The sequence below is a fragment of the Ranitomeya variabilis genome, chromosome 2, assembly GCF_051348905.1.
Source record: "Ranitomeya variabilis isolate aRanVar5 chromosome 2, aRanVar5.hap1, whole genome shotgun sequence".
Lineage (NCBI taxonomy): Eukaryota > Metazoa > Chordata > Amphibia > Anura > Dendrobatidae > Ranitomeya > Ranitomeya variabilis.
In genome coordinates, this window is record NC_135233.1 from 637,669,926 (window position 1) to 637,695,594 (window position 25,669).

General features: G+C 44.5%; 1 protein-coding gene across 1 annotated transcript in view; it reads left to right on the forward strand.

Annotated features, from left to right (window-relative positions):
• FMN2 (formin 2) overlaps nt 1–25,669 on the forward strand; it is a 450,026-nt gene that overhangs the window by 391,997 nt on the left and 32,360 nt on the right. Inside the window, exon 15 of the mRNA XM_077289102.1 lies at nt 20,107–20,158. Within this exon, the coding sequence (XP_077145217.1) occupies nt 20,107–20,158 (52 nt within the window). The remainder of the gene's footprint in view (nt 1–20,106; nt 20,159–25,669) is intronic.

The following is a 25,669-nucleotide window of genomic DNA, read 5'->3' on the forward strand; positions in this document are numbered from 1 at the left end:
GGTACCAAAGATTCCAGGATGACCAGCCAACACCGAACAATGAACCTCAGAGATAACTCTACTAGTCCATCTATCAGGAACAAACAGTTTCTCCGCTGGGCAACGGTCAGGTCTATCAGCCTGAAACTTCTGCAGCACCCGCCGCAAATCAGGGGAGATGGCAGACAAAATTACCCCCTCCTTGAGAATACCAACCGGCTCAGGAACTCCCGGAGAATCAGGCACAAAACTCCTTGAAAGGGCATCAGCCTTCACATTCTTAGAACCCGGAAGGTATGAAACCACAAAATCGAAACAGGAGAAAAACAGCGACCAACGAGCCTGTCTAGGATTCAACCGCTTGGCAGACTCGAGATAAGTCAGATTCTTGTGATCCGTCAAGACCACTACGCGATGCTTGGCTCCTTCAAGCCAATGTCGCCACTCCTCGAACGCCCACTTCATAGCCAACAACTCTCGATTGCCCACATCATAATTGCACTCAGCAGGCAAAAACTTTCTAGAAAAGAAAGCACATGGTTTCATCACCGAGCCATCAGAACTTCTTTGAGACAAGACAGCCCCTGCTCCAATCTCAGAAGCATCCACCTCGACCTGAAACGGGAGCGAAACATCTGGCTGACACAACACAGGGGCAGAAGAAAAACGACGCTTCAACTCCTGAAAAGCCTCAACGGCCGCGGAGGACCAATTGACCACATCCGCACCTTTCTTGGTCAAATCAGTCAATGGTTTAACAACACTAGAAAAATTAGCGATGAAGCGACGGTAAAAATTAGCAAAGCCCAGGAATTTCTGTAGGCTCTTCACAGAAGTAGGCTGAGTCCAATCATAAATGGCCTGAACTTTAACCGGGTCCATCTCGATAGTAGAAGGGGAAAAAATGAAGCCCAAAAATGAAACCTTCTGAACTCCAAAGAGACATTTAGACCCCTTCACAAACAAGGAATTAGCACGAAGAACCTGAAACACCATTCTGACCTGCTTCACATGAGACTCCCAATCGTCCGAAAAAACCAAAATATCATCCAAATATACAATCATGAATCTATCCAGGTACTTTCGGAAGATGTCATGCATAAAGGACTGAAACACAGATGGAGCATTAGAAAGCCCGAATGGCATCACCAGGTACCCTCGAAGATCTATCTTGGTGAACCAACTAGCCCCCTTAATTTGAGCAAACAAATCAGACAGTAGCGGCAAAGGGTACTGAAATTTGACGGTGATTTTATTGAGAAGGCGGTAATCTATACAAGGTCTCAGAGAACCATCCTTCTTGGCCACAAAAAAGAACCCTGTTCCCAACGGTGACGAGGACGGGCGAATATGCCCTTTCTCCAAGGACTCCTTTATATAACTCCGCATAGCGGCGTGTTCAGGCACAGACAAATTGAACAGTCGGCCCTTCGGGAACTTACTACCAGGAATCAAATTAATAGCACAATCGCAATCCCTATGAGGAGGTAGGGCACTGGATTTGGGCTCATCAAATACATCCCGGTAATCTGACAAGAACTCAGGGACTTCAGAAGGATGGGAAGACGAAATTGACAATAGTGGGACATCACCATGTACCCCTTGACAACCTCAGCAGGATACAGACATTGATTTCCAATCAAATACTGGATTATGGACCTGTAGCCATGGCAAACCCAAAACGACCACATCATGCAGATTATGCAACACCAAAAAGCGAATATCCTCCTGATGTGCAGGAGCCATGCACATGGTCAATTGAGTCCAGTACTGAGGCTTATTCTTGGCCAAAGGCGTAGCATCAATTCCTCTCAATGGATAAGGATGCTGTAAGGGCTCTAAGAAAAAACCACAGCGCCTGGCAAACTCCAAGTCCATCAAATTCAGGGCAGCGCCTGAATCCACAAATGCCATAACAGAATAGGACGACAAAGAGCAAATCAGAGTAACGGACAAAAGAAATTTTGGCTGTACAGTACCAATGGTGGCAGACCTAGCGAACCGCTTAGTGCGCTTAGGACAATCAGAGATAGCATGAGTGGAGTCACCACAGTAAAAACACAGCCCATTCTAACGTCTGTATTCTTGCCGTTCAGCTCTGGTCAAAGTCCTATCGCATTGCATAGGCTCAGGCCTCTGCCCAGAAGACATCGCCAAATGGTGCACAGTTGTGCGCTCACGTAAGCGTCGATCGATCTGAATGGCCAAGGACATAGACTCATTCAGACCAGCAGGCGTGGGAAATCCCACCATGACATCCTTAAGTGTTGTGAATTTGCTTTTTGGCTCCCTCTAGTGGTTACTAGTTATTTGACTCTGGGTTTTTCTGTCATCCCTTGTATTCTCACCTGGGTCGTTAGTTCAGGGGTGTTGCTATATAAGCTCCCTGGACCTTCAGTTCTATGCCTGGCAACGTAGTAATCAGAGCTAATCTGCTGTGCTCTTGTCTACTGATCCTGGTTCCCGCTAGATCAAGCTAAGTCTGCTTCTTTGCTTTTTTGCTATTTGTTTTGATTGCATTTTTGTCCAGCTTGTCCTAAACTGTTCCTGACTTTGCTGGAAGCTCTAGTGGGCTGGCGTTCTCCCCCCGGACCGTTAGTCGGTTCGGGGGTTCTTGAATTTCCAGCGTGGATTTTGTTAGGGTTTTTGTTGACCATATAAGTTATCTTTCTATATTCTGCTATTAGTGAAGCGGGCCTCTCTTTGCTAATCCTAGTTCATTTCTGTGTTTGTCATTTCCTCTTACCTCACCGTTATTATTTGTGGGGGGCTTGTATCCAACTTTGGGGTCCCTTTCTCTGGAGGCAAGAGAGGTCTTTGTTTTCCTCTTCTAGGGGTAGTTAGATTCTCCGGCTGGCGCGAGTCATCTAGCGATCAACGTAGGCATGATCCCCGGCTACTTCTAGTGTTGGCGTTAGGATTAGATATATGGTCAATCCAGTTACCACTGCCCTATGAGCTGGATTTTTGTATTTTGCAGACTTACTAGTGCCTCTGAGACCCTCGCCATTGGGGTCATAACAGTTTGCCAGGCCAGTATTAAATGTTTATTGCATTGCAGAAGTGGGATTATAAGAAAGAAAGTTCTGAGTTTTTTTTTTTCCTCTCTCATTTTTTTTTTTCTTTTCCCCTTTACCTTTGAGTGGCTTAAGCTTGCTGCAGACATGAATGTCCAGACCCTGATTACAAGTGTGGACCAGCTTGCTGCTCGTGTGCAGGGCATACAAGATTATGTTACCAGAAATCCTAGGTCAGAACCTAAGATACCGATTCCTGAACTGTTTTCCGGAGACCGATTTAAGTTTAGGAATTTCAGGAATAATTGTAAATTGTTTTTGTCCCTGAGACCCTGTTCATCTGGAGACTCCGCTCAGCAAGTAAAAATTGTTATTTCGTTCTTACGGGGTGACCCTCAAGATTGGGCTTTTTCGTTGGCGCCAGGAGATCCGGCATTGGCTGATATTGATGCGTTTTTTCTGGCGCTCGGTTTACTTTATGAGGAACCCAATCTTGAGATTCAGGCAGAAAAAGCCTTGCTGGCTATGTCTCAGGGCCAGGACGAGGCTGAAGTGTATTGCCAAAAATTTCGGAAATGGTCCGTGCTGACACATTGGAACGAGTGTGCACTGGCCGCAAATTTTAGAAATGGCCTTTCTGAAGCCATTAAGAATGTGATGGTGGGTTTTCCCATTCCCACAGGTCTGAATGATACCATGGCCCTGGCTATTCAAATTGACCGGCGGTTGCGGGAGCGCAAAACCGCAAATTCCCTCATGGTGTTGTCTGAACAGATACCTGATTTAATGCAATGTGATAGAATCCTGACTAGAAATGAGCGGAAAATTCATAGACGCCGGAATGGCTTATGCTATTACTGTGGTGATTCTGCACATGTTATCTCAGCATGCTCTAAACGTATAACTAAGGTTGTTAGTCCTGTCACCGTCGGTAATTTGCAACCTAAATTTATTCTGTCTGTAACTTTGATTTGCTCACTGTCGTCTTATCCTGTTATGGCGTTTGTAGATTCAGGTGCTGCCCTGAGTCTTATGGATCTGTCATTTGCTAAGCGCTGTGGTTTTATTCTTGAACCATTAGAAAATCCTATCCCTCTTAGGGGTATTGATGCTACGCCATTGGCAGAAAATAAACCGCAGTATTGGACACAGGTTACCATGTGCATGACTCCTGAACACCGCGAGGAGATACGTTTTCTTGTTCTACATAAAATGCATGATTTGGTTGTTTTGGGTCTGCCATGGTTGCAGACCCATAATCCGGTCTTGGACTGGAAGGCTATGTCTGTGTCAAGTTGGGGCTGTCGTGGTATTCATGGGGATTCCCTGCCCGTGTCTATTGCTTCATCTACGCCTTCGGAAGTTCCGGAGTATTTGTCTGATTATCAGGATGTCTTTAGCGAGTCCAGGTCCAGTGCATTGCCTCCCCATAGGGAATGTGACTGTGCAATAGATTTGATTCCAGGCAGTAAGTTTCCGAAGGGAAGACTGTTTAATCTGTCGGTACCTGAACATACCGCTATGCGTTCATATATCAAGGAGTCTCTGGAGAAAGGACATATCCGTCCGTCTTCTTCCCCTCTTGGTGCGGGATTCTTTTTTGTGGCAAAAAAGGACGGATCTTTGAGGCCTTGTATTGACTATCGGCTTTTGAATAAGATCACTGTCAAATTTCAGTATCCTTTGCCGCTGTTGTCAGATTTGTTTGCCCGGATTAAAGGTGCCAAGTGGTTCACCAAGATAGACCTTCGTGGTGCGTATAACCTTGTGCGCATTAAGCAAGGAGATGAATGGAAAACCGCATTCAATACGCCCGAAGGTCATTTTGAGTACTTGGTGATGCCTTTTGGGCTCTCTAATGCGCCTTCAGTTTTTCAGTCCTTTATGCATGACATTTTCCGGAAGTATCTGGATAGATTTTTGATCGTTTATCTGGATGATATTCTGTTTTTTTCTGATAATTGGGACTCGCATGTGGAGCAGGTCAGGATGGTCTTTAAGATTTTGCGTGAAAATTCTTTGTTTGTCAAGGGCTCAAAGTGTCTCTTTGGTGTACAGAAGGTTCCCTTTTTGGGGTTCATTTTTTCCCCTTCTGCTGTGGAGATGGACCCAGTCAAGGTCCGAGCTATTCTTGATTGGACTCAACCCTCGTCAGTTAAGAGTCTTCAGAAGTTCTTGGGTTTCGCTAACTTCTACCGTCGTTTTATCGCTAATTTTTCTAGCATTGTGAAACCTTTGACGGATATGACCAAGAAGGGCTCCGATGTAGCTAACTGGGCTCCTGCTGCCGTGGAGGCTTTCCAGGAGTTGAAACGCCGGTTTACTTCGGCGCCTGTTTTGTGCCAGCCTGATGTCTCACTTCCCTTTCAGGTTGAGGTGGATGCTTCAGAGATTGGAGCAGGGGCCGTTTTGTCGCAGAGAGGCCCTGGTTGCTCTGTTATGAGACCTTGTGCCTTTTTCTCTAGGAAGTTTTCGCCTGCTGAGCGAAATTATGATGTGGGCAATCGGGAGTTGTTGGCCATGAAATGGGCATTTGAAGAGTGGCGTCATTGGCTCGAGGGTGCTAAGCATCGTGTGGTGGTCTTGACTGATCACAAAAATCTGATGTATCTCGAGTCTGCTAAACGCCTGAATCCTAGACAGGCCCGCTGGTCATTGTTTTTCTCCCGTTTTGACTTTGTGGTCTCGTATTTACCAGGTTCTAAGAATGTGAAGGCTGATGCTCTCTCTAGGAGCTTTGTGCCTGATGCTCCTGGAGTCGCTGAACCTGTTGGCATTCTTAAGGAGGGAGTTATCTTGTCTGCTATTTCTCCTGATCTGCGACGTGTGTTGCAGAGATTTCAGGCTGGTAAGCCTGATTCTTGTCCACCTGACAGATTGTTTGTGCCTGATAAGTGGACCAGCAGAGTCATTTCCGAGATTCATTCCTCAGTGTTGGCAGGGCACCCTGGAATTTTCGGCACCAGAGATCTGGTGGCCAGATCCTTTTGGTGGCCTTCCTTGTCAAGGGATGTACGGTCATTTGTGCAGTCCTGTGGGACTTGTGCTCGAGCTAAGCCTTGCTGTTCTCGTGCCAGCGGGTTGCTCTTGCCTTTGCCTGTCCCGAAGAGACCTTGGACACACATCTCCATGGATTTCATTTCTGATCTTCCGGTGTCTCAGGGCATGTCTGTTATCTGGGTGATATGTGATCGCTTCTCCAAGATGGTCCATTTGGTTCCTTTGCCTAAGCTGCCTTCTTCTTCCGATCTGGTCCCTGTGTTTTTTCAGAACGTGGTTCGTTTACACGGCATCCCTGAGAATATTGTGTCAGACAGAGGATCCCAGTTCGTCTCCAGATTCTGGCGATCCTTTTGTGGTAGGATGGGCATTGATTTGTCATTTTCATCCGCTTTTCATCCACAAACTAATGGACAGACGGAGCGAACTAATCAGACTCTGGAGGCTTATTTGAGGTGTTTTGTTTCTGCTGATCAGGACGATTGGGTGACTTTCTTGCCGTTGGCTGAGTTTGCCCTTAATAATCGGGCTAGTTCCGCTACCTTGGTTTCGCCATTTTTCTGCAACTCTGGTTTCCATCCTCGTTTTTCTTCGGGTCATGTGGAGCCTTCCGACTGTCCTGGGGTGGATTCTGTGGTGGATAGGTTGCAGCGGATCTGGAATCATGTGGTGGACAACTTGAAGTTGTCACAGGAGAAGGCTCAGCGTTTTGCCAACCGCCGCCGCGGTGTGGGTCCCCGACTTCGGGTTGGGGATTTGGTGTGGCTTTCTTCTCGCTTTGTTCCTTTGAAGGTCTCCTCTCCCAAATTTAAACCTCGCTTCATTGGTCCTTACAAGATATTGGAAATCCTTAATCCTGTGTCCTTTCGCCTGGATCTTCCTGTGTCATTTGCCATTCACAACGTGTTTCATAGATCCTTGTTGCGGCGGTACGTTGTGCCTGTGGTTCCTTCTGCTGAGCCTCCTGCTCCGGTGTTGGTTGAGGGCGAGTTGGAGTACGTGGTGGAAAAGATCTTGGATTCTCATCTCTCCAGGCGGAGGCTTCAGTACCTGGTCAAGTGGAAGGGATATGGTCAGGAGGATAATTCCTGGGTGGTCGCCTCTGATGTACCTGCGGCCGATTTGGTTCGTGCCTTTCACGCCGCTCATCCTGATCGGTGGTCTTGGTGAGGGTTCGGTGACCCCTCACTAAGGGGGGGGTACTGTTGTGAATTTGCTTTTTGGCTCCCTCTAGTGGTTACTAGTTATTTGACTCTGTGTTTTTCTGTCATCCCTTGTATTCTCACCTGGGTCGTTAGTTCAGGGGTGTTGCTATATAAGCTCCCTGGACCTTCAGTTCTATGCCTGGCAACGTAGTAATCAGAGCTAATCTGCTGTGCTCTTGTCTACTGATCCTGGTTCCCGCTAGATCAAGCTAAGTCTGCTTCTTTGCTTTTTTGCTATTTGTTTTGATTGCATTTTTGTCCAGCTTGTCCTAAACTGTTCCTGACTTTGCTGGAAGCTCTAGGGGGCTGGCGTTCTCCCCCCGGACCGTTAGTCGGTTCGGGGGTTCTTGAATTTCCAGCGTGGATTTTGTTAGGGTTTTTGTTGACCATATAAGTTATCTTTCTATATTCTGCTATTAGTGAAGCGGGCCTCTCTTTGCTAATCCTAGTTCATTTCTGTGTTTGTCATTTCCTCTTACCTCACCGTTATTATTTGTGGGGGGCTTGTATCCAACTTTGGGGTCCCTTTCTCTGGAGGCAAGAGAGGTCTTTGTTTTCCTCTTCTAGGGGTAGTTAGATTCTCCGGCTGGCGCGAGTCATCTAGCGATCAACGTAGGCATGATCCCCGGCTACTTCTAGTGTTGGCGTTAGGATTAGATATATGGTCAATCCAGTTACCACTGCCCTATGAGCTGGATTTTTGTATTTTGCAGACTTACTAGTGCCTCTGAGACCCTCGCCATTGGGGTCATAACAGTTTGCCAGGCCAGTATTAAATGTTTATTACATTGCAGAAGTGGGATTATAAGAAAGAAAGTTCTGAGGTTTTTTTTTTCCTCTCTCATTTTTTTTTTTCTTTTCCCCTTTACCTTTGAGTGGCTTAAGCTTGCTGCAGACATGAATGTCCAGACCCTGATTACAAGTGTGGACCAGCTTGCTGCTCGTGTGCAGGGCATACAAGATTATGTTACCAGAAATCCTAGGTCAGAACCTAAGATACCGATTCCTGAACTGTTTTCCGGAGACCGATTTAAGTTTAGGAATTTCAGGAATAATTGTAAATTGTTTTTGTCCCTGAGACCCTGTTCATCTGGAGACTCCGCTCAGCAAGTAAAAATTGTTATTTCGTTCTTACGGGGTGACCCTCAAGATTGGGCTTTTTCGTTGGCGCCAGGAGATCCGGCATTGGCTGATATTGATGCGTTTTTTCTGGCGCTCGGTTTACTTTATGAGGAACCCAATCTTGAGATTCAGGCAGAAAAAGCCTTGCTGGCTATGTCTCAGGGCCAGGACGAGGCTGAAGTGTATTGCCAAAAATTTCGGAAATGGTCCGTGCTGACACATTGGAACGAGTGTGCACTGGCCGCAAATTTTAGAAATGGCCTTTCTGAAGCCATTAAGAATGTGATGGTGGGTTTTCCCATTCCCACAGGTCTGAATGATACCATGGCCCTGGCTATTCAAATTGACCGGCGGTTGCGGGAGCGCAAAACCGCAAATTCCCTCATGGTGTTGTCTGAACAGATACCTGATTTAATGCAATGTGATAGAATCCTGACTAGAAATGAGCGGAAAATTCATAGACGCCGGAATGGCTTATGCTATTACTGTGGTGATTCTGCACATGTTATCTCAGCATGCTCTAAACGTATAACTAAGGTTGTTAGTCCTGTCACCGTCGGTAATTTGCAACCTAAATTTATTCTGTCTGTAACTTTGATTTGCTCACTGTCGTCTTATCCTGTTATGGCGTTTGTAGATTCAGGTGCTGCCCTGAGTCTTATGGATCTGTCATTTGCTAAGCGCTGTGGTTTTATTCTTGAACCATTAGAAAATCCTATCCCTCTTAGGGGTATTGATGCTACGCCATTGGCAGAAAATAAACCGCAGTATTGGACACAGGTTACCATGTGCATGACTCCTGAACACCGCGAGGAGATACGTTTTCTTGTTCTACATAAAATGCATGATTTGGTTGTTTTGGGTCTGCCATGGTTGCAGACCCATAATCCGGTCTTGGACTGGAAGGCTATGTCTGTGTCAAGTTGGGGCTGTCGTGGTATTCATGGGGATTCCCTGCCCGTGTCTATTGCTTCTTCTACGCCTTCGGAAGTTCCGGAGTATTTGTCTGATTATCAGGATGTCTTTAGCGAGTCCAGGTCCAGTGCATTGCCTCCCCATAGGGAATGTGACTGTGCAATAGATTTGATTCCAGGCAGTAAGTTTCCGAAGGGAAGACTGTTTAATCTGTCGGTACCTGAACATACCGCTATGCGTTCATATATCAAGGAGTCTCTGGAGAAAGGACATATCCGTCCGTCTTCTTCCCCTCTTGGTGCGGGATTCTTTTTTGTGGCAAAAAAGGACGGATCTTTGAGGCCTTGTATTGACTATCGGCTTTTGAATAAGATCACTGTCAAATTTCAGTATCCTTTGCCGCTGTTGTCAGATTTGTTTGCCCGGATTAAAGGTGCCAAGTGGTTCACCAAGATAGACCTTCGTGGTGCGTATAACCTTGTGCGCATTAAGCAAGGAGATGAATGGAAAACCGCATTCAATACGCCCGAAGGTCATTTTGAGTACTTGGTGATGCCTTTTGGGCTCTCTAATGCGCCTTCAGTTTTTCAGTCCTTTATGCATGACATTTTCCGGAAGTATCTGGATAGATTTTTGATCGTTTATCTGGATGATATTCTGTTTTTTTCTGATAATTGGGACTCGCATGTGGAGCAGGTCAGGATGGTCTTTAAGATTTTGCGTGAAAATTCTTTGTTTGTCAAGGGCTCAAAGTGTCTCTTTGGTGTACAGAAGGTTCCCTTTTTGGGGTTCATTTTTTCCCCTTCTGCTGTGGAGATGGACCCAGTCAAGGTCCGAGCTATTCTTGATTGGACTCAACCCTCGTCAGTTAAGAGTCTTCAGAAGTTCTTGGGTTTCGCTAACTTCTACCGTCGTTTTATCGCTAATTTTTCTAGCATTGTGAAACCTTTGACGGATATGACCAAGAAGGGCTCCGATGTAGCTAACTGGGCTCCTGCTGCCGTGGAGGCTTTCCAGGAGTTGAAACGCCGGTTTACTTCGGCGCCTGTTTTGTGCCAGCCTGATGTCTCACTTCCCTTTCAGGTTGAGGTGGATGCTTCAGAGATTGGAGCAGGGGCCGTTTTGTCGCAGAGAGGCCCTGGTTGCTCTGTTATGAGACCTTGTGCCTTTTTCTCTAGGAAGTTTTTGCCTGCTGAGAGAAATTATGATGTGGGCAATCGGGAGTTGTTGGCCATGAAATGGGCATTTGAAGAGTGGCGTCATTGGCTCGAGGGTGCTAAGCATCGTGTGGTGGTCTTGACTGATCACAAAAATCTGATGTATCTCGAGTCTGCTAAACGCCTGAATCCTAGACAGGCCCGCTGGTCATTGTTTTTCTCCCGTTTTGACTTTGTGGTCTCGTATTTACCAGGTTCTAAGAATGTGAAGGCCGATGCTCTCTCTAGGAGCTTTGTGCCTGATGCTCCTGGAGTCGCTGAACCTGTTGGCATTCTTAAGGAGGGAGTTATCTTGTCTGCTATTTCTCCTGATCTGCGACGTGTGTTGCAGAGATTTCAGGCTGGTAAGCCTGATTCTTGTCCACCTGACAGATTGTTTGTGCCTGATAAGTGGACCAGCAGAGTCATTTCCGAGATTCATTCCTCAGTGTTGGCAGGGCACCCGGGAATTTTCGGCACCAGAGATCTGGTGGCCAGATCCTTTTGGTGGCCTTCCTTGTCAAGGGATGTACGGTCATTTGTGCAGTCCTGTGGGACTTGTGCTCGAGCTAAGCCTTGCTGTTCTCGTGCCAGCGGGTTGCTCTTGCCTTTGCCTGTCCCGAAGAGACCTTGGACACACATCTCCATGGATTTCATTTCTGATCTTCCGGTGTCTCAGGGCATGGCATGTCTGTTATCTGGGTGATATGTGATCGCTTCTCCAAGATGGTCCATTTGGTTCCTTTGCCTAAGCTGCCTTCTTCTTCCGATCTGGTCCCTGTGTTTTTTCAGAACGTGGTTCGTTTACACGGCATCCCTGAGAATATTGTGTCAGACAGAGGATCCCAGTTCGTCTCCAGATTCTGGCGATCCTTTTGTGGTAGGATGGGCATTGATTTGTCATTTTCATCCGCTTTTCATCCACAAACTAATGGACAGACGGAGCGAACTAATCAGACTCTGGAGGCTTATTTGAGGTGTTTTGTTTCTGCTGATCAGGACGATTGGGTGACTTTCTTGCCGTTGGCTGAGTTTGCCCTTAATAATCGGGCTAGTTCCGCTACCTTGGTTTCGCCATTTTTCTGCAACTCTGGTTTCCATCCTCGTTTTTCTTCGGGTCATGTGGAGCCTTCCGACTGTCCTGGGGTGGATTCTGTGGTGGATAGGTTGCAGCGGATCTGGAATCATGTGGTGGACAACTTGAAGTTGTCACAGGAGAAGGCTCAGCGTTTTGCCAACCGCCGCCGCGGTGTGGGTCCCCGACTTCGGGTTGGGGATTTGGTGTGGCTTTCTTCTCGCTTTGTTCCTTTGAAGGTCTCCTCTCCCAAATTTAAACCTCGCTTCATTGGTCCTTACAAGATATTGGAAATCCTTAATCCTGTGTCCTTTCGCCTGGATCTTCCTGTGTCATTTGCCATTCACAACGTGTTTCATAGATCCTTGTTGCGGCGGTACGTTGTGCCTGTGGTTCCTTCTGCTGAGCCTCCTGCTCCGGTGTTGGTTGAGGGCGAGTTGGAGTACGTGGTGGAAAAGATCTTGGATTCTCATCTCTCCAGGCGGAGGCTTCAGTACCTGGTCAAGTGGAAGGGATATGGTCAGGAGGATAATTCCTGGGTGGTCGCCTCTGATGTACATGCGGCCGATTTGGTTCGTGCCTTTCACGCCGCTCATCCTGATCGCCCTGGTGGTCTTGGTGAGGGTTCGGTGACCCCTCACTAAGGGGGGGTACTGTTGTGAATTTGCTTTTTGGCTCCCTCTAGTGGTTACTAGTTATTTGACTCTGGGTTTTTCTGTCATCCCTTGTATTCTCACCTGGGTCGTTAGTTCAGGGGTGTTGCTATATAAGCTCCCTGGACCTTCAGTTCTATGCCTGGCAACGTAGTAATCAGAGCTAATCTGCTGTGCTCTTGTCTACTGATCCTGGTTCCTGCTAGATCAAGCTAAGTCTGCTTCTTTGCTTTTTTGCTATTTGTTTTGATTGCATTTTTGTCCAGCTTGTCCTAAACTGTTCCTGACTTTGCTGGAAGCTCTAGGGGGCTGGCGTTCTCCCCCCGGACCGTTAGTCGGTTCGGGGGTTCTTGAATTTCCAGCGTGGATTTTGTTAGGGTTTTTGTTGACCATATAAGTTATCTTTCTATATTCTGCTATTAGTGAAGCGGGCCTCTCTTTGCTAATCCTAGTTCATTTCTGTGTTTGTCATTTCCTCTTACCTCACCATTATTATTTGTGGGGGGCTTGTATCCAACTTTGGGGTCCCTTTCTCTGGAGGCAAGAGAGGTCTTTGTTTTCCTCTTCTAGGGGTAGTTAGATTCTCCGGCTGGCGCGAGTCATCTAGCGATCAACGTAGGCATGATCCCCGGCTACTTCTAGTGTTGGCGTTAGGATTAGATATATGGTCAATCCAGTTACCACTGCCCTATGAGCTGGATTTTTGTATTTTGCAGACTTACTAGTGCCTCTGAGACCCTCGCCATTGGGGTCATAACACTTAAGGGCTTCAGAAAGACCCTTTCTGAAAATTGCCGCCAGGGCACACTCATTCCACTGAGTAAGCATAGACCACTTTCTGGACTTCTGACAATATACCTCCGCTTCATCCTGACCCTGACACAAAGCCAGCAAAATTTTTTCTGCCTGATCCACTGAATCTGGTTCATCATAAAGCAATCCAAGCGCCAGAAAAAACGCATCTACATTACGCAATGCAGGATCTCCTGGTGCAAGGGAAAATGCCCAGTCTTGAGGGTCACCACGTAGCAAAGAAATTATGATTTTTACTTGCTGAATGGGGTCACCAGAGGAGCGGGGTTTCAAAGCAAAAAACAATCTACAATTATTTTTGAAATTCAGGAACTTAGATCTATCCCCAGAAAACAAATCAGGAATTGGAATTCTGGGTTCTAACATTGGATTCTGAACTACATAATCTTGAATGCCTTGTACCCTTGTAGTGAGTTGATCCACACAAGAGGACAGACCTTGAATGTCCATATCTACACCTGTGTCCTGAACCACCCAGAGATTTAGGGGAAAGGAAAAACAAAACACGCTGCAGAGGAAAAAAAAAATGGTCTCAGAACTTCTCTTATCCCTCTATTGAGATGCATTAACACTTTATAGGCCAGCTGTACTGTTATGATTGACCTGGTGGTTAGAAGCACCCGGAGTGACCTGATGAGCAAACTAGTAATACAGAACTAGCTCTGGGAAGTGGGAACTCTGCTGAGCGCAACCACTAATCCTATCACAACACACTAGAAATAGCCGTGGAGCGTACCTGACTCTGCCTAGACGCCTCTTCACAGCCTAAGAGCTAACTACCCCTAAAGATAGAAAATTAAGCCTAGCTTGCCTCAGAGAAATTCCCCAAAGAAATAGGCAGCCCCCGACACATATTGACTGTGAGTTAAGATGGAAGTCACAAACACAGGAATGAAACAAGATTCAGCAAAGGAGGCCAGACTTAACTAAACAGATTTGAGGATAGAAAAGGTATCTTTGCGGTCAGCACAAAAATCTACAAAAAACCACGCAGAGTGTGCAAAAGAGACCCCCGCACTGACTCACAGTGCGGAGGTGCCACTCTGCATCCCAGAGCTTCCAGCTAACAAGACAAAATCATGATAGCAAGCTGGAAAAGAAAACAGTGGTGAACAAATGAGCTAGCAAGGACTTAGCTTTTGTTGGAGTAGACAGGTCATCTGAAAGATCCAAGAAAAAACTGAACCAGTACTAGGACATTGACAGCTGGCATCAAGTAACGATCTGAGTGGAGTTAAATAGAGCAGCCAGCCAGAACTAAACGAGGTCAGCTGAAGACAGAACCTCAGAACCAGCAGCTCCACTCACAGCCACCAGAGGGAGTCCATGAACAGAACTCGCCGAAGTACCATTCCTGACCACAGGAGGGAGCCCAAGAACAGAATTCACAACACAGAATCTAAAAATAAAAACAAGACAAACACATTGTATGATTTTTACATACAGTAATTTGCATTAACAGAACTTAATATTTCGTGCAGAAACTTTTGTTTGCAATTACACAGGTCAGAGGTTTCCTGTAGTTCTTGATCAAGTTTGCACACACTGCAGCAGGGATTTTGGCCCACTCCTACATACAGATCTTCTCCAGATCTTTCAGCTGTCGCTAGACAACATTGAGTTTCAGCTCCCTACAAAGATTTCCTATTGGGGTCAGGCCGGGAGACCTGGTCACTCTGGGACCTTGAAATGCTTTGGTTGTTGACCAAAATCTCATGAGTATCATTTGAAATCCAGACCTCCATGAGATATTAATTTTGATTTACATTGATAATTTTTATGTTTTATTGTTCTCAACACATTCCACTATGCAGTGAATAAAGATTTGCAACTGGAATATTTCATTCAGTGACATCTAGGATGTGGTATTTTAGAGTTCCCTTTATTTTTTTGAGCAGTGTACAATTGTAGTAACCCTTAACTTGTCAGATGGCACAATGCATGTAATCTTATAAGTTATGGATAGGGATGAGTGGAATTTGGCTCATGTACCAGAACAGTACCCGAACTACAATGAAAACCATGGGGATCCGAACTCTGTAGCTGGAAAAAAAAGTTTTTCTCTCTCTCTCTTTCTCTCCGGCATTTAACACTGGACCATAACTGTCTGGTACGAACTCCGAATTTGTAAATTCGGGTTCGCACATCCCTAGTTCTGGATTGTTATATATATTCTATGTGTACAGAACCGGAACCAATAACGGCACAGAAATAAATTACATGAACCACTAGCAATACAGAAATGCGTCACTAAAACACTCATCAGTACAGAAATAGATCACTGCAACCACGATCTGTAGAGTAATATTTCACAGAACCGCCATCAGTACAGAGAACACCACCATAACCACCCTCAGTATATGAATAACAGTACCACGTTTACTACAGTGATCACTTGTAGTGTCAGGTCAGCCCCATATACAATTATATCACATGAGCTTACAATTCCCAAATGTCCTTAAGGAAATACTGGGAGTTGTTGTTACCAGACATTATAAGACTTTGGACCATACCGGAATCACAGTACTGATGAGACATGGGCAGTTTCACAAATAAACATTTACATCCAGGTACCTTATAGATGACATCTTCTCTGATTGAAGTAATTCTCCTTTTCTTTCCATCTGGTCCAGATACCATGATGACTTTTCTCTGGTCTTCTACAGCAGATCCCGATACAGTGCCCTTAAAAACATCAGTGCGATGATAATGCTCCTGAATAAAAAAAACCTGCCCTATGCTGAGTCCCTGAATAATAATTCCTTTCTGCACAAAATATGACTCTCACACTGCTCCTCTTATGGTACATGGTATCCACACTGTCCTTTCTTTTCCATACCGAGCCCCCTATTCACACTATCCTCTCACACTGTCCCCACTATACTTCCCCGTCTCTATTCTAACCCTCTGTCTCGTAGTTCCCCCTCCTTGAAATACTGAACCCTCCCATGCCGCCTCTTCTCTATAGTGAATCCCACACTACCCAGTCCATAAAATTTTCTCAAACCATTAGTGTTGAGCATTCCGATACTGCAAATATCGGGTATCGGCCGATATTCGATGTATCGGAATTCCGATACCAAGTTCCGATATTTTTGTGATATCGGAAATCAGAATCAGAAGTTCCTATAAGTTCCCAGGCGTGTGCAGTGCTTATGGTTCCCAGGGTCTGGAGGAGAGGAGACTCTCCTTCAGGCCCTGGGATCCATATTCATGTAAAAAATAAAGAATAAAAATAAAAAATATGGATATACTCACCCCTCCGACGGACCCTGGACCTCAGCGGTGCAACTGGCAGCCTCCGTTCCTAAGAATGCAGTGAGTGTAGGACCTGCAATGACGTCGCGGTCTTGTGATTGGTCGCGTGACCGCTCATGTGACTGCGACGTCATCGAAGGTCCTTCACTCACTGCATTCTTAGGAACGGAGGCTGCCGGTTGCACCGCTGAGGTCCAGGGTCCGTCGGAGGGGTGAGTATATCCATATTTTTTATTTTTATTCTTTATTTTTTACATGAATATGGATACCAGGGCCTGAAGGAGAGTTTCCTCTCCTTCAGACCCTGGGAACCATCCAGGATAGCTTCCGATATTTGTGTCCCATTGACTTGTATTGGTATCGGGTATCGGTATCGGCGATATCCGATATATTTTGGATATCGGCCGATCCAATCCGATACCGATACTTTTGAATATCGGAAGGTATCACTCAACACTACCAACCATACATTTTACTTCTCAAACTTTCTGCTCACACCTTCTGCCCACTCCGCATATTATCTGTACCCCGTTAAAGTACCCATGACCTGGAAGTGCGGTCAGGGCTTCAATTGTACTTGACCTTGAAAGTACAATTCAAATTTGGTGAGCTTGAGTGTTGCATTTTCTCTGAGTCAGCTGTCAGCTTGACAGATGGCTCAGAGAACGGCTGAATCCAACTCTAGGTGGTGGCAAAATGCAGTCGCCAGGGAGACACCTGTGAGTGCCGCTTTAGGTGGCCCGACGCTATCCCCCTTCCGGCTGCTCCCAGGGTAAATGCTCCGCCTGCCCACCTATCATGATCTCTGCAAGCAGAGATCATAGCAAGCCTATAGAGGGACAAGCTCTCGGAAGATGGAACTATACTGACCATGAACTAAGCCTGCCACGCAACTAGAAATAGCCAGGTAGCATTTCCTATTTATCGCTAGATGCCCAGCTCTGGCCTAAGACCTAAATAGCTAGCAGAGGGAAATATAAGACCTGGCTCACCTCTAGAGAAATATTTCAAAAGAAGACAGTAGCCCCCCACATATAATGACGGTGAGTTCAGATGAAACAACAAACGCAGCAGGAAAATAGACTTAGCAAATTTGAGGTCCGCTCACTAGATAGCAGAAGACAGATAGTGTTTTTCTGCTGACCATGAAAGCATACTAACAAAACACCATCCAGAGATTACCTTAAACTCTGGCATTAACTCATAACGCCAGAGTAGCAATCCCTGATCAACGAGAGCTTTCCAGACACAGTAACAAAACTTCAGCTGTGAACTGGAACAAATAGGCAAACAAAACATGGACAAGAGTCCAACTTATCTAGTAGTTGTCTAGAAGCAGGAACAAGTACTGAGAGGCATCAGATAACATTGTTGACCGGCAAGAAACCACCAGAGAAATGAGCTTAAATAGCGACACCCACTACTGATGGAACCAGGTGAAACAGGAAAGAGGATGACAAGTCCAATTCCACAAGCGGCCACCGGGGGAGCCCAGAATCCAAATTCACAACACCCACCCATATATATGTCCCTGGGTATATATTGTGCACTTGTCGTATTCAGGCTACTTATAATAGTTTCACATTCCCTCACTTTTATTTTTATGGACATTGTTTCAGTTTCTGCCATTAAGATAATCTCTTAGCTGCTGGAAATTCACATTCCTGAACGTTAGTGTCCTTATAGCCCCTCTTCTATACATCTTATTAAAGGATATTTGAAAACGTATTGTTTAATGTTCACTATTACACATGTAACCCCCTGATCAAATATTTAATATTTTGTCTGGCCTATTTATTAATGTAAGGTCTAGAAGTATCCCCTCTCTTGTTGGGTCCCATCAGTTGTGAAAGATAATTGTCTTTTCTTATTGTCAAAAAACTGTTTCCTTTGCTGGACCTGCAGGTGTCTGCTCCCCAGTTTACATCAGGATAGTTACATTTCCCCACAATAATTACTTCGTGAGTTTCTGCCTCATCTATTATACTTATAGACTTATAACAACCCTCTATCAGTATTTTATTATTCTTTTCCCCTCCACTTATCTCCACCATAGGAGCAGTCTATAGCCCCATAAATTAACAGTCCAGTCAATGCTGTCATACAACCATGTCTCCGTTATCCCCTAGATATCATCTCTCTTCCAATAATATTAAATCTAATTCATTATTCTTGTTGATGAGGCTTTTGGCAATAGTAAATATACTTGTTATGTATTTTTCCATACCTCTACTCCTACTCCTCCTTAGAATATTGACTGTCCTAATCTTTCACCATTTTCATTACTTAGGCCCCTGTCACTATCTACGCTATCTTCCCCTCCTGTACAGTAATTGCCCATTTAGTTTAAACACTCCTGCAAACTTCAGACTATTCTTACCGCAGCTGCTCTTTTCCTGTTGAGATGCAGCTCATTTCTAGAGTAGAGCCTGTAGCCAACAAATAAGTCGGCCCAGTTCTCCAGGGACCCAAAACCCACTCTTCGTATACCAACTCCTGAGTCACACTACATGTGGAGCCGACAACTTGTCCCAATCATCTAGTTTTACACCGAAGTACACATAATACATTTTTTGAACCAAGTACATAATGTTCCTTTGTTGTTTCTTCGCTAAAAAACAACCACAAATGTAGCAAAAGGTTTTTAACAAATCCAATTGTGAAAGTTATTGTTATTCCAAAACCTATTCGTGAAAATGAATTTTGTTCATGAGAAAACCCTGTTAAATAAAAAAAAATACAGTGAAAGGTCATCTTTAATGCAACGATGTCCAGTGCACTAGCTTTTTTGCATTCACCTGCCCACACTACCAAAAGTACCAATACCTGGTTTAAAAACAACAGTATCACTGTGTTTGATTGGCCAGCAAATTCGCCTGACCTTAACCCCATAGAGAATCTATGGGGTATTGTCAGGAGGAAGATGAGAGACACCAGACCCAACAATGCAGATGAGCTGAAGGCTGCTATCAAAGCAACCTGGGCTTCCATAACACCTCAGTAGTGCCACAAGCCGATCGCCTCCATGCCACACCGCATTGATGAAGGAACTTATGCAAAAGGAGCCCCGACCAAGTATTGAGAGCATTTACTGAACATACATTTCAGTAGGCCGACATTTTGGATTTTAAAATAATTTTTCAAGCTGTTGTTATAAAGTATTCTAATTTACTGGGATAATGACTTTTGGGTTTTCATTAGCTGTAAGCCTAGTCATCAACATTAACAGAAATAAACTCTTGAAATAGATCACTCTGTAATCACGCTATATAATATATGAGATTCACTTTTTGTATTGAAGAACTGAAATAAATTAACTTTTTGATGATACCCTAATTTTGTGAGAAGCACCTGTATAACAATTTACAGGATATGTTTGCAGATTGTTGCTTGGTTGCAACAAATAAAGATTTTAGTTCTATATATTTAGTTCTTATAAAATGTATATGTATGGAGTATAATATTCAGTTAAATTTAACTTATCTAACAATAGTGGTTAAATCCCATGGTACAGCATAGAAAATATTGCAGAGAATTGCATAATCACAAAGTGCACACAAACTGTTTATTTTGCATCATTATGGAAATACCATTCAGTTTGTTTTATACATGGACCATTGCAGTGCTATTTTAGAACAAATGCATTTTGAGAAACAATTTAATTTAGCTGTATTTTTCCTATGAAAAATGTTTCTTTACATTTTCATTGTGCCCTTCTTTCTTGTCTGTTTATTTATAAATGTTTATAAGCCACAACTGGAACAACAAAAGAAAGTTATTTAAAAATATCATTTAGAATTCGTATTTCGTGCAAAAATAAAAGGCGTTAATGATAAGGTTCAATGTTGTACGCACTTTTTATTTATTTTTCAGCTAAAACTGAACATGAAGAAACGGAAAAGAAATTGACTCAAGTACATTCAAGGTATGTAAAATAAGATATGTTTCCAAGAAATTATCGTATTGATTTACAGGACCCTGGTCCAGCGGCCAGATCAGTACTCTATGGCCGCTGGACAGGAGCCCTGTAATCCTCCTCCTACCTGTCATCATCCATGGGTTCTCTTTTGATTAGTCAGCCTGGCTTGTCATCATCATTACGTCTTGATGTACATGCGACATTGCACCAGACCGGCTAATCAGGACCCTTAGCAATGCACTAGAGTACAGGACCACTGTACAGCTGCATTTTGAGGGGGGGGGCATAGTTCATGTTAGTGGTGAGGCTTAACTGATAGGACAGGGTTTTTATCTGTAGGACGTTGCTTCCTGGAGGTCATAATTATGAGTATCCATAGCAGTGTGATTAACGTTAATTTTAACTACATGTTTTTAGGGTGCTGATATTGCAGTTTATAAGTGACATACACTAGCCTGTCATACTTGCCTATGATTGCGACCAAACAGCTCTCTCATGGCATTAGATCCACCAGACGGTGATAGGCACAACCGTAAAACTACCTAGCTAAAACTATGTAGCTATCCTTACAGCCCTCAAACAGCTCTGACTTTTTGAGACTTTGAGTTCACATCATGGTGGATGGTGTCCTGTGGTATGTAGCACTAAAATGTTAGCAGCATATGCTTTAAGTCTTGTAAAATGAAAAGTAGGGCTTCCATGATAAAGATTTTTTCCCACACATCCCACAGATACTTGATTTGATAAACATAGTGAACATTTGGAGACCAAGTTAAACAATGTAAGAAAAGAAAGAAAGGAGCAGTATTCATTTTAATGATTTTGGATTAAAGATTTATAATTTATCTTGGAGCAGCTGGAGCAATTGTTTTTTTTTCGTTTCCCAAGTTAAACAATACCTAAAGTTCCCAAAATTGCCCAAAGCATCATACTGTCTGCACCTGTTTGCCATCTTCCCATATTGCATATTGTTGACATTTCTTCTCTTCCCAAAGTTAGTGACACACATGCACTTAGCCATCCACATTATTTAGAAAAATGTGATTCATCAAACCAGGCCTATTTTTTTTACATATTCTTTTTTTTATTGAAATAATGTGTCTGTTTATATTCAAAAGTGCATATCAAGATTTACCAACACAAGTTTAGATAAAAACAAGTATCATTTGGAGTAGAGTTATGCAGGCTTCAAGTTTACCAAATTACAATGCAATAGCAAAGATGTGTCTACATCACTTATATTAGTGCTAATAAATCACTTTAGGTCTCGCTTAAGCCCCCGTCTCACTAAGCGAGATCGCTAGCGAGATCGCTGCTGAGTCACAAGTTTTGTGACGCAACAGCGACCTCAGTAGCGATCTCGCTATGTGTGACACGTACCAGCGATCAGGCCCCTGCTGTGAGATCGCTGGTCGTGTCGGAATGGCCTGGACCTTTTTTGATCGTTGAGGTCCCGCTGGGTAGCACACATCGCTGTGTTTGACACCTTACCAACGACCTCGTTGACGACTCAGACACTGAATCGTCATAATAGCTCCCATGTGACATCGTTGTACATGTCGCTACAGGTCGCTGGTGAGATATCAAACAGTGAGATCGCAGCAGCGATCGTTGGGAAGATCTCACTGTTTGACATCTCACCAGCGACCACATAGCGACGCAGCAACGATCCCTGACAGGTCGTATCGTTGTCGGGATCGCTTAGCATCGCTAAGTGAGACGGGGCCTTTAGTCTGGAAACTATGCATTGCAAGGAAAGGATGTACAAACCAGACGGGAAGGTTAAGGGGAAAAGCATACACCCAAAAACATCTTACAACAGTCTCCAATAGCAACAAATGACTCTCCAACTCAGCACAGCACCTACAGGGAACCAGGATTGAAACCTTCACTGGCAAGGAAGAGAAGGTCTGGCCAGTTTTTATAGAGAGATGACCCGATCAGGAGCAGCTGTGAGATGGAGCTGCATGTTTCTAACCAGCATAGAGAAAGTTGTTAACCTCTTCAGCACCAAAGGAAACTAAATTAATTTACTATGTCACATAAACCACACAGGCTAAATGGATTGCCTGCGACTCACAATACGTAATGATTTCCTAATACCAGATCTCTCCAGGATAACGTGACACACTCGTGACATTAATATGAAGAAAGGAGAGGTGATAGGCCGAGGGAACAGCAGACTCTATAAGTCCTACTAGGAAAATATAAAAGTAGGAATAGGAAATTTGTGAATTGTATAATTTGTAGCCTTGTGGGATTAATTATTTCTTGTCTCCGACTGTTCCTGGGGTGTTAAGTCTGTGAGTAAAGGTACCGTCACACTCAGCGACGCTGCGGCGATATAGACAACGAGCCGACCTAAACTAGATCTCTGGAGCGTCGCTGTTTAGGTCGCTGTAGAGACGTCAAACACAGCAACTCCAGAACGATGCAGGAGCGATCCAGTGACGTAACGGCGACTCACTTCTCGTTCTCGCTGGTTGTTAGCTCCATTACATCCATTGTTAGCGTTGTTGCTTTTGATGTCAAACATGATGATACACGCCGACCTGGCGACGAAATAAAGTTCTGGACTTCTAGCTCCAACCAGCGATGGCACAGCGGGATCCAGATTGCTGCTGCGTGTCAAACACAACGAGATCGCTTATCCAGGACGCTGCAACGTCACGGATTGTTGTCGTTCTCTTTGCAAAGTTGCTGAGTGTGACGGTACCTTTAGCTGCAGAAATGGGTGGTAGATTAGATAAGAAAGATTGCATAGGCCAGAGAGAATAGATGGATCCTACTGGAGTGTTACATAGAACAAATCCTTTCAAAGTTAGTATTTCTGTCTTCCCAGGAAGACAGTTCCTCCATGCTGTAAATTTGGTCAATTTTGTCTAATCATGTTTTTATGAAAGTAGGTGGATTGTAATCTCCAATTTAGTGGGATGAGTAGCTTAGCTGATGTAATCACATACTTTGATAAGCTGTCCTTGCCTGAGGGAAAGGACGCATATGGTCGTCGAAGAAGTCTCAATGAAATGAATATGAGAATTGGTCTATGGTGGAGTAGTCCCGTCAGACATTGGAGATGGTGCTGGTAGACTTCCTACAGATACAGCATAGGGTATTTGGTATTAGTTGCATTTTAGGAAAGAGATGTGGATTCCTGTACCCACTGGTAAAAGGTAATCGTCTTATAGGAAATCTCTTGAATTCTGATACATCTGCTGAAACCATGCGAGTGTGATTAAATGAGACCGTTCATCTTTACTAAAGACAGTGCCCAATTTTCTCTATCAGGAAAGGATGAAACTAGGTTTATTTGGTAAGTTATTAAAGATGAGGTCAGATTAGATATCAGGGACAAGTTTGATGGGCATTGATGGAAAGCAAAGAAAAGTTAGTTATTGGATAAATAGCAGAAAAGGGATTAGAGTCTTTTGCATTCTAAGAGGTTATGATGCTCTAGGGTGCTTAAGGGTAATAGACTGAGTGGGTCTGTGCTTTGGTTATTGACAAAATGGAAATCCCTTTGAGCTTTGTGAAGTATTCATAAACCCCGGTAAAATGTATACTGGAGCCAGGGCATATATATAAATCATGGGGCCCCATAGCAAAAGTCCTAATTGAATCCCTTCTCTTCCCACATCCTCAAAAACTATTCAGCCAAGTAGATTGGCTCATATCTTCCAACTTTTACAGTGAGAAGGACATCTATTGCAGCACATAAACAGTAGTTTTGCTTTTGTTTAACTCATTTGTATCGCTCCACAAAATGTCCCACCCTACACAGTTTAATATTCCCATAGTAAAATCCCCACAACCATTTTGCCCCTACAAAACTTTCCACGCACAAAATATGATGCCCCTCCAGTCCTCCGCATATATTATGATGTTGCATGTGTCCCCAAATCACAATGTCCACATAGTGAGCTGCAACACAGTATGCCTTACACACCCCAACACAGTATTATTGCCACCACAATATGATGCCCTTTAAGCGTTCCTACCACAGTAAGAATTCCCCATAATACCCCACACACAACATGATCGCCCCCACATATCTCCAAACACAATGTCATGGCCTCACAGCCCACCACACAGTATTATGGTTTTCACTGCCCCCCCCCCATACTTTATCTTGGTCCCTGTTGATAGTTTCCACAACCACCCACTCATTATAATGCCCCTACAGACCCCAAATATTATGATAGCCCCACTCAGTGTGAAGTCATCCGCACAAATCAGGTGTTACACCATGGCAGACTTCGGACACACGGTTGCTGACCTACAACTAGGTATGCAGGTACTGGCAGGTTCGGCTGGTATACAGATTGACACTGGCAGGTGCAGACAGATCCGGCTGGTATACAGATAAGCACTGGCAGGTGCGGATAGGTCTTGCTGGTATACAGGCAAGTACTGGCAGACACAACTGATATACAGACAAGGGTAGGAGCCAGTTTAGACTGGACAGATATGAATGGAACTGCAGACATGGACAGTAAGAAACCACAGACTTGGACAGGCAGGGAACCGCAGATGGCAGGACAGGAAGGAATGGACAGATCAGGTACACACAGAACGCATACAAGGAAAGGTATGGATAAGACTGACTAGAACAAGTTCACACAGGGTACTTACAATGAAGTAGCAAGTGTTCTCAGTAAACACTAATGTTGCACAGTGACAACAGATACAGATAGGCACTCATTCAGACATGGCAGGTTATAGACCAAGAGGTGAAGGGAAAGACACAGACACAGATACAAAACAGGTTCAGGAATAGATCCCAATTCAGAAAAGAACTAACACAGGTGCAAAAAGGTTCTGGGATAGGTCCCAATTCAGACAAAAACTGACATAAGTACAAACAGGTTCAGTAATAGGTCCCAATTCAAACAAGAACTGACACAAGTACAAACAGGTTCAGGGTTCAGACCTGTGTACTCAACCCTCAGAGTGGCAGTAATGGGGACATAAAAAGGACAGGACCTGGCAACTCAGTAGTTGCTCAAACACACTGAAAGAGAGTGTTGCTCAGGCACCTCCCAACAGTTGGAGGTGGATTAAGTACCCAGTGCCTCTCAACAATAGGCTGGGGACACATTAGGAATTCATGCACTGTTTCTTTAAGAATCAGGAACTGCAGGTGCAGCTACCCCAAACATGCAGCCAGAAAGTATGCACAGCAAGCAGAGGACCAGGTGCTCACTGCACACAGCAAGTAAAGAACAAGGAACTCACTGAACGGCCTGTAGTGATGAGTGAGTTGGTGTTTGTGCATGGTGGAGGACGGGAAGCCATGCAGGGCCGGCAGTGATGTTACAAAAGGTCCACTGCCCTCAAAGAGAAGGTACCGCTTTGATAAGGAGGAGACAACCTGGGGGGATAAAATTCCAACGTTACCATTTGAAAACATATGTATCTTGATAGACCCTCTGGATAGGAAGACGTACCTAGGAGTCCTCGGCAGAAGCCCTGAAACCTGCTATCTCGGTGACCTGTACAGCCAGATCCATGATGATC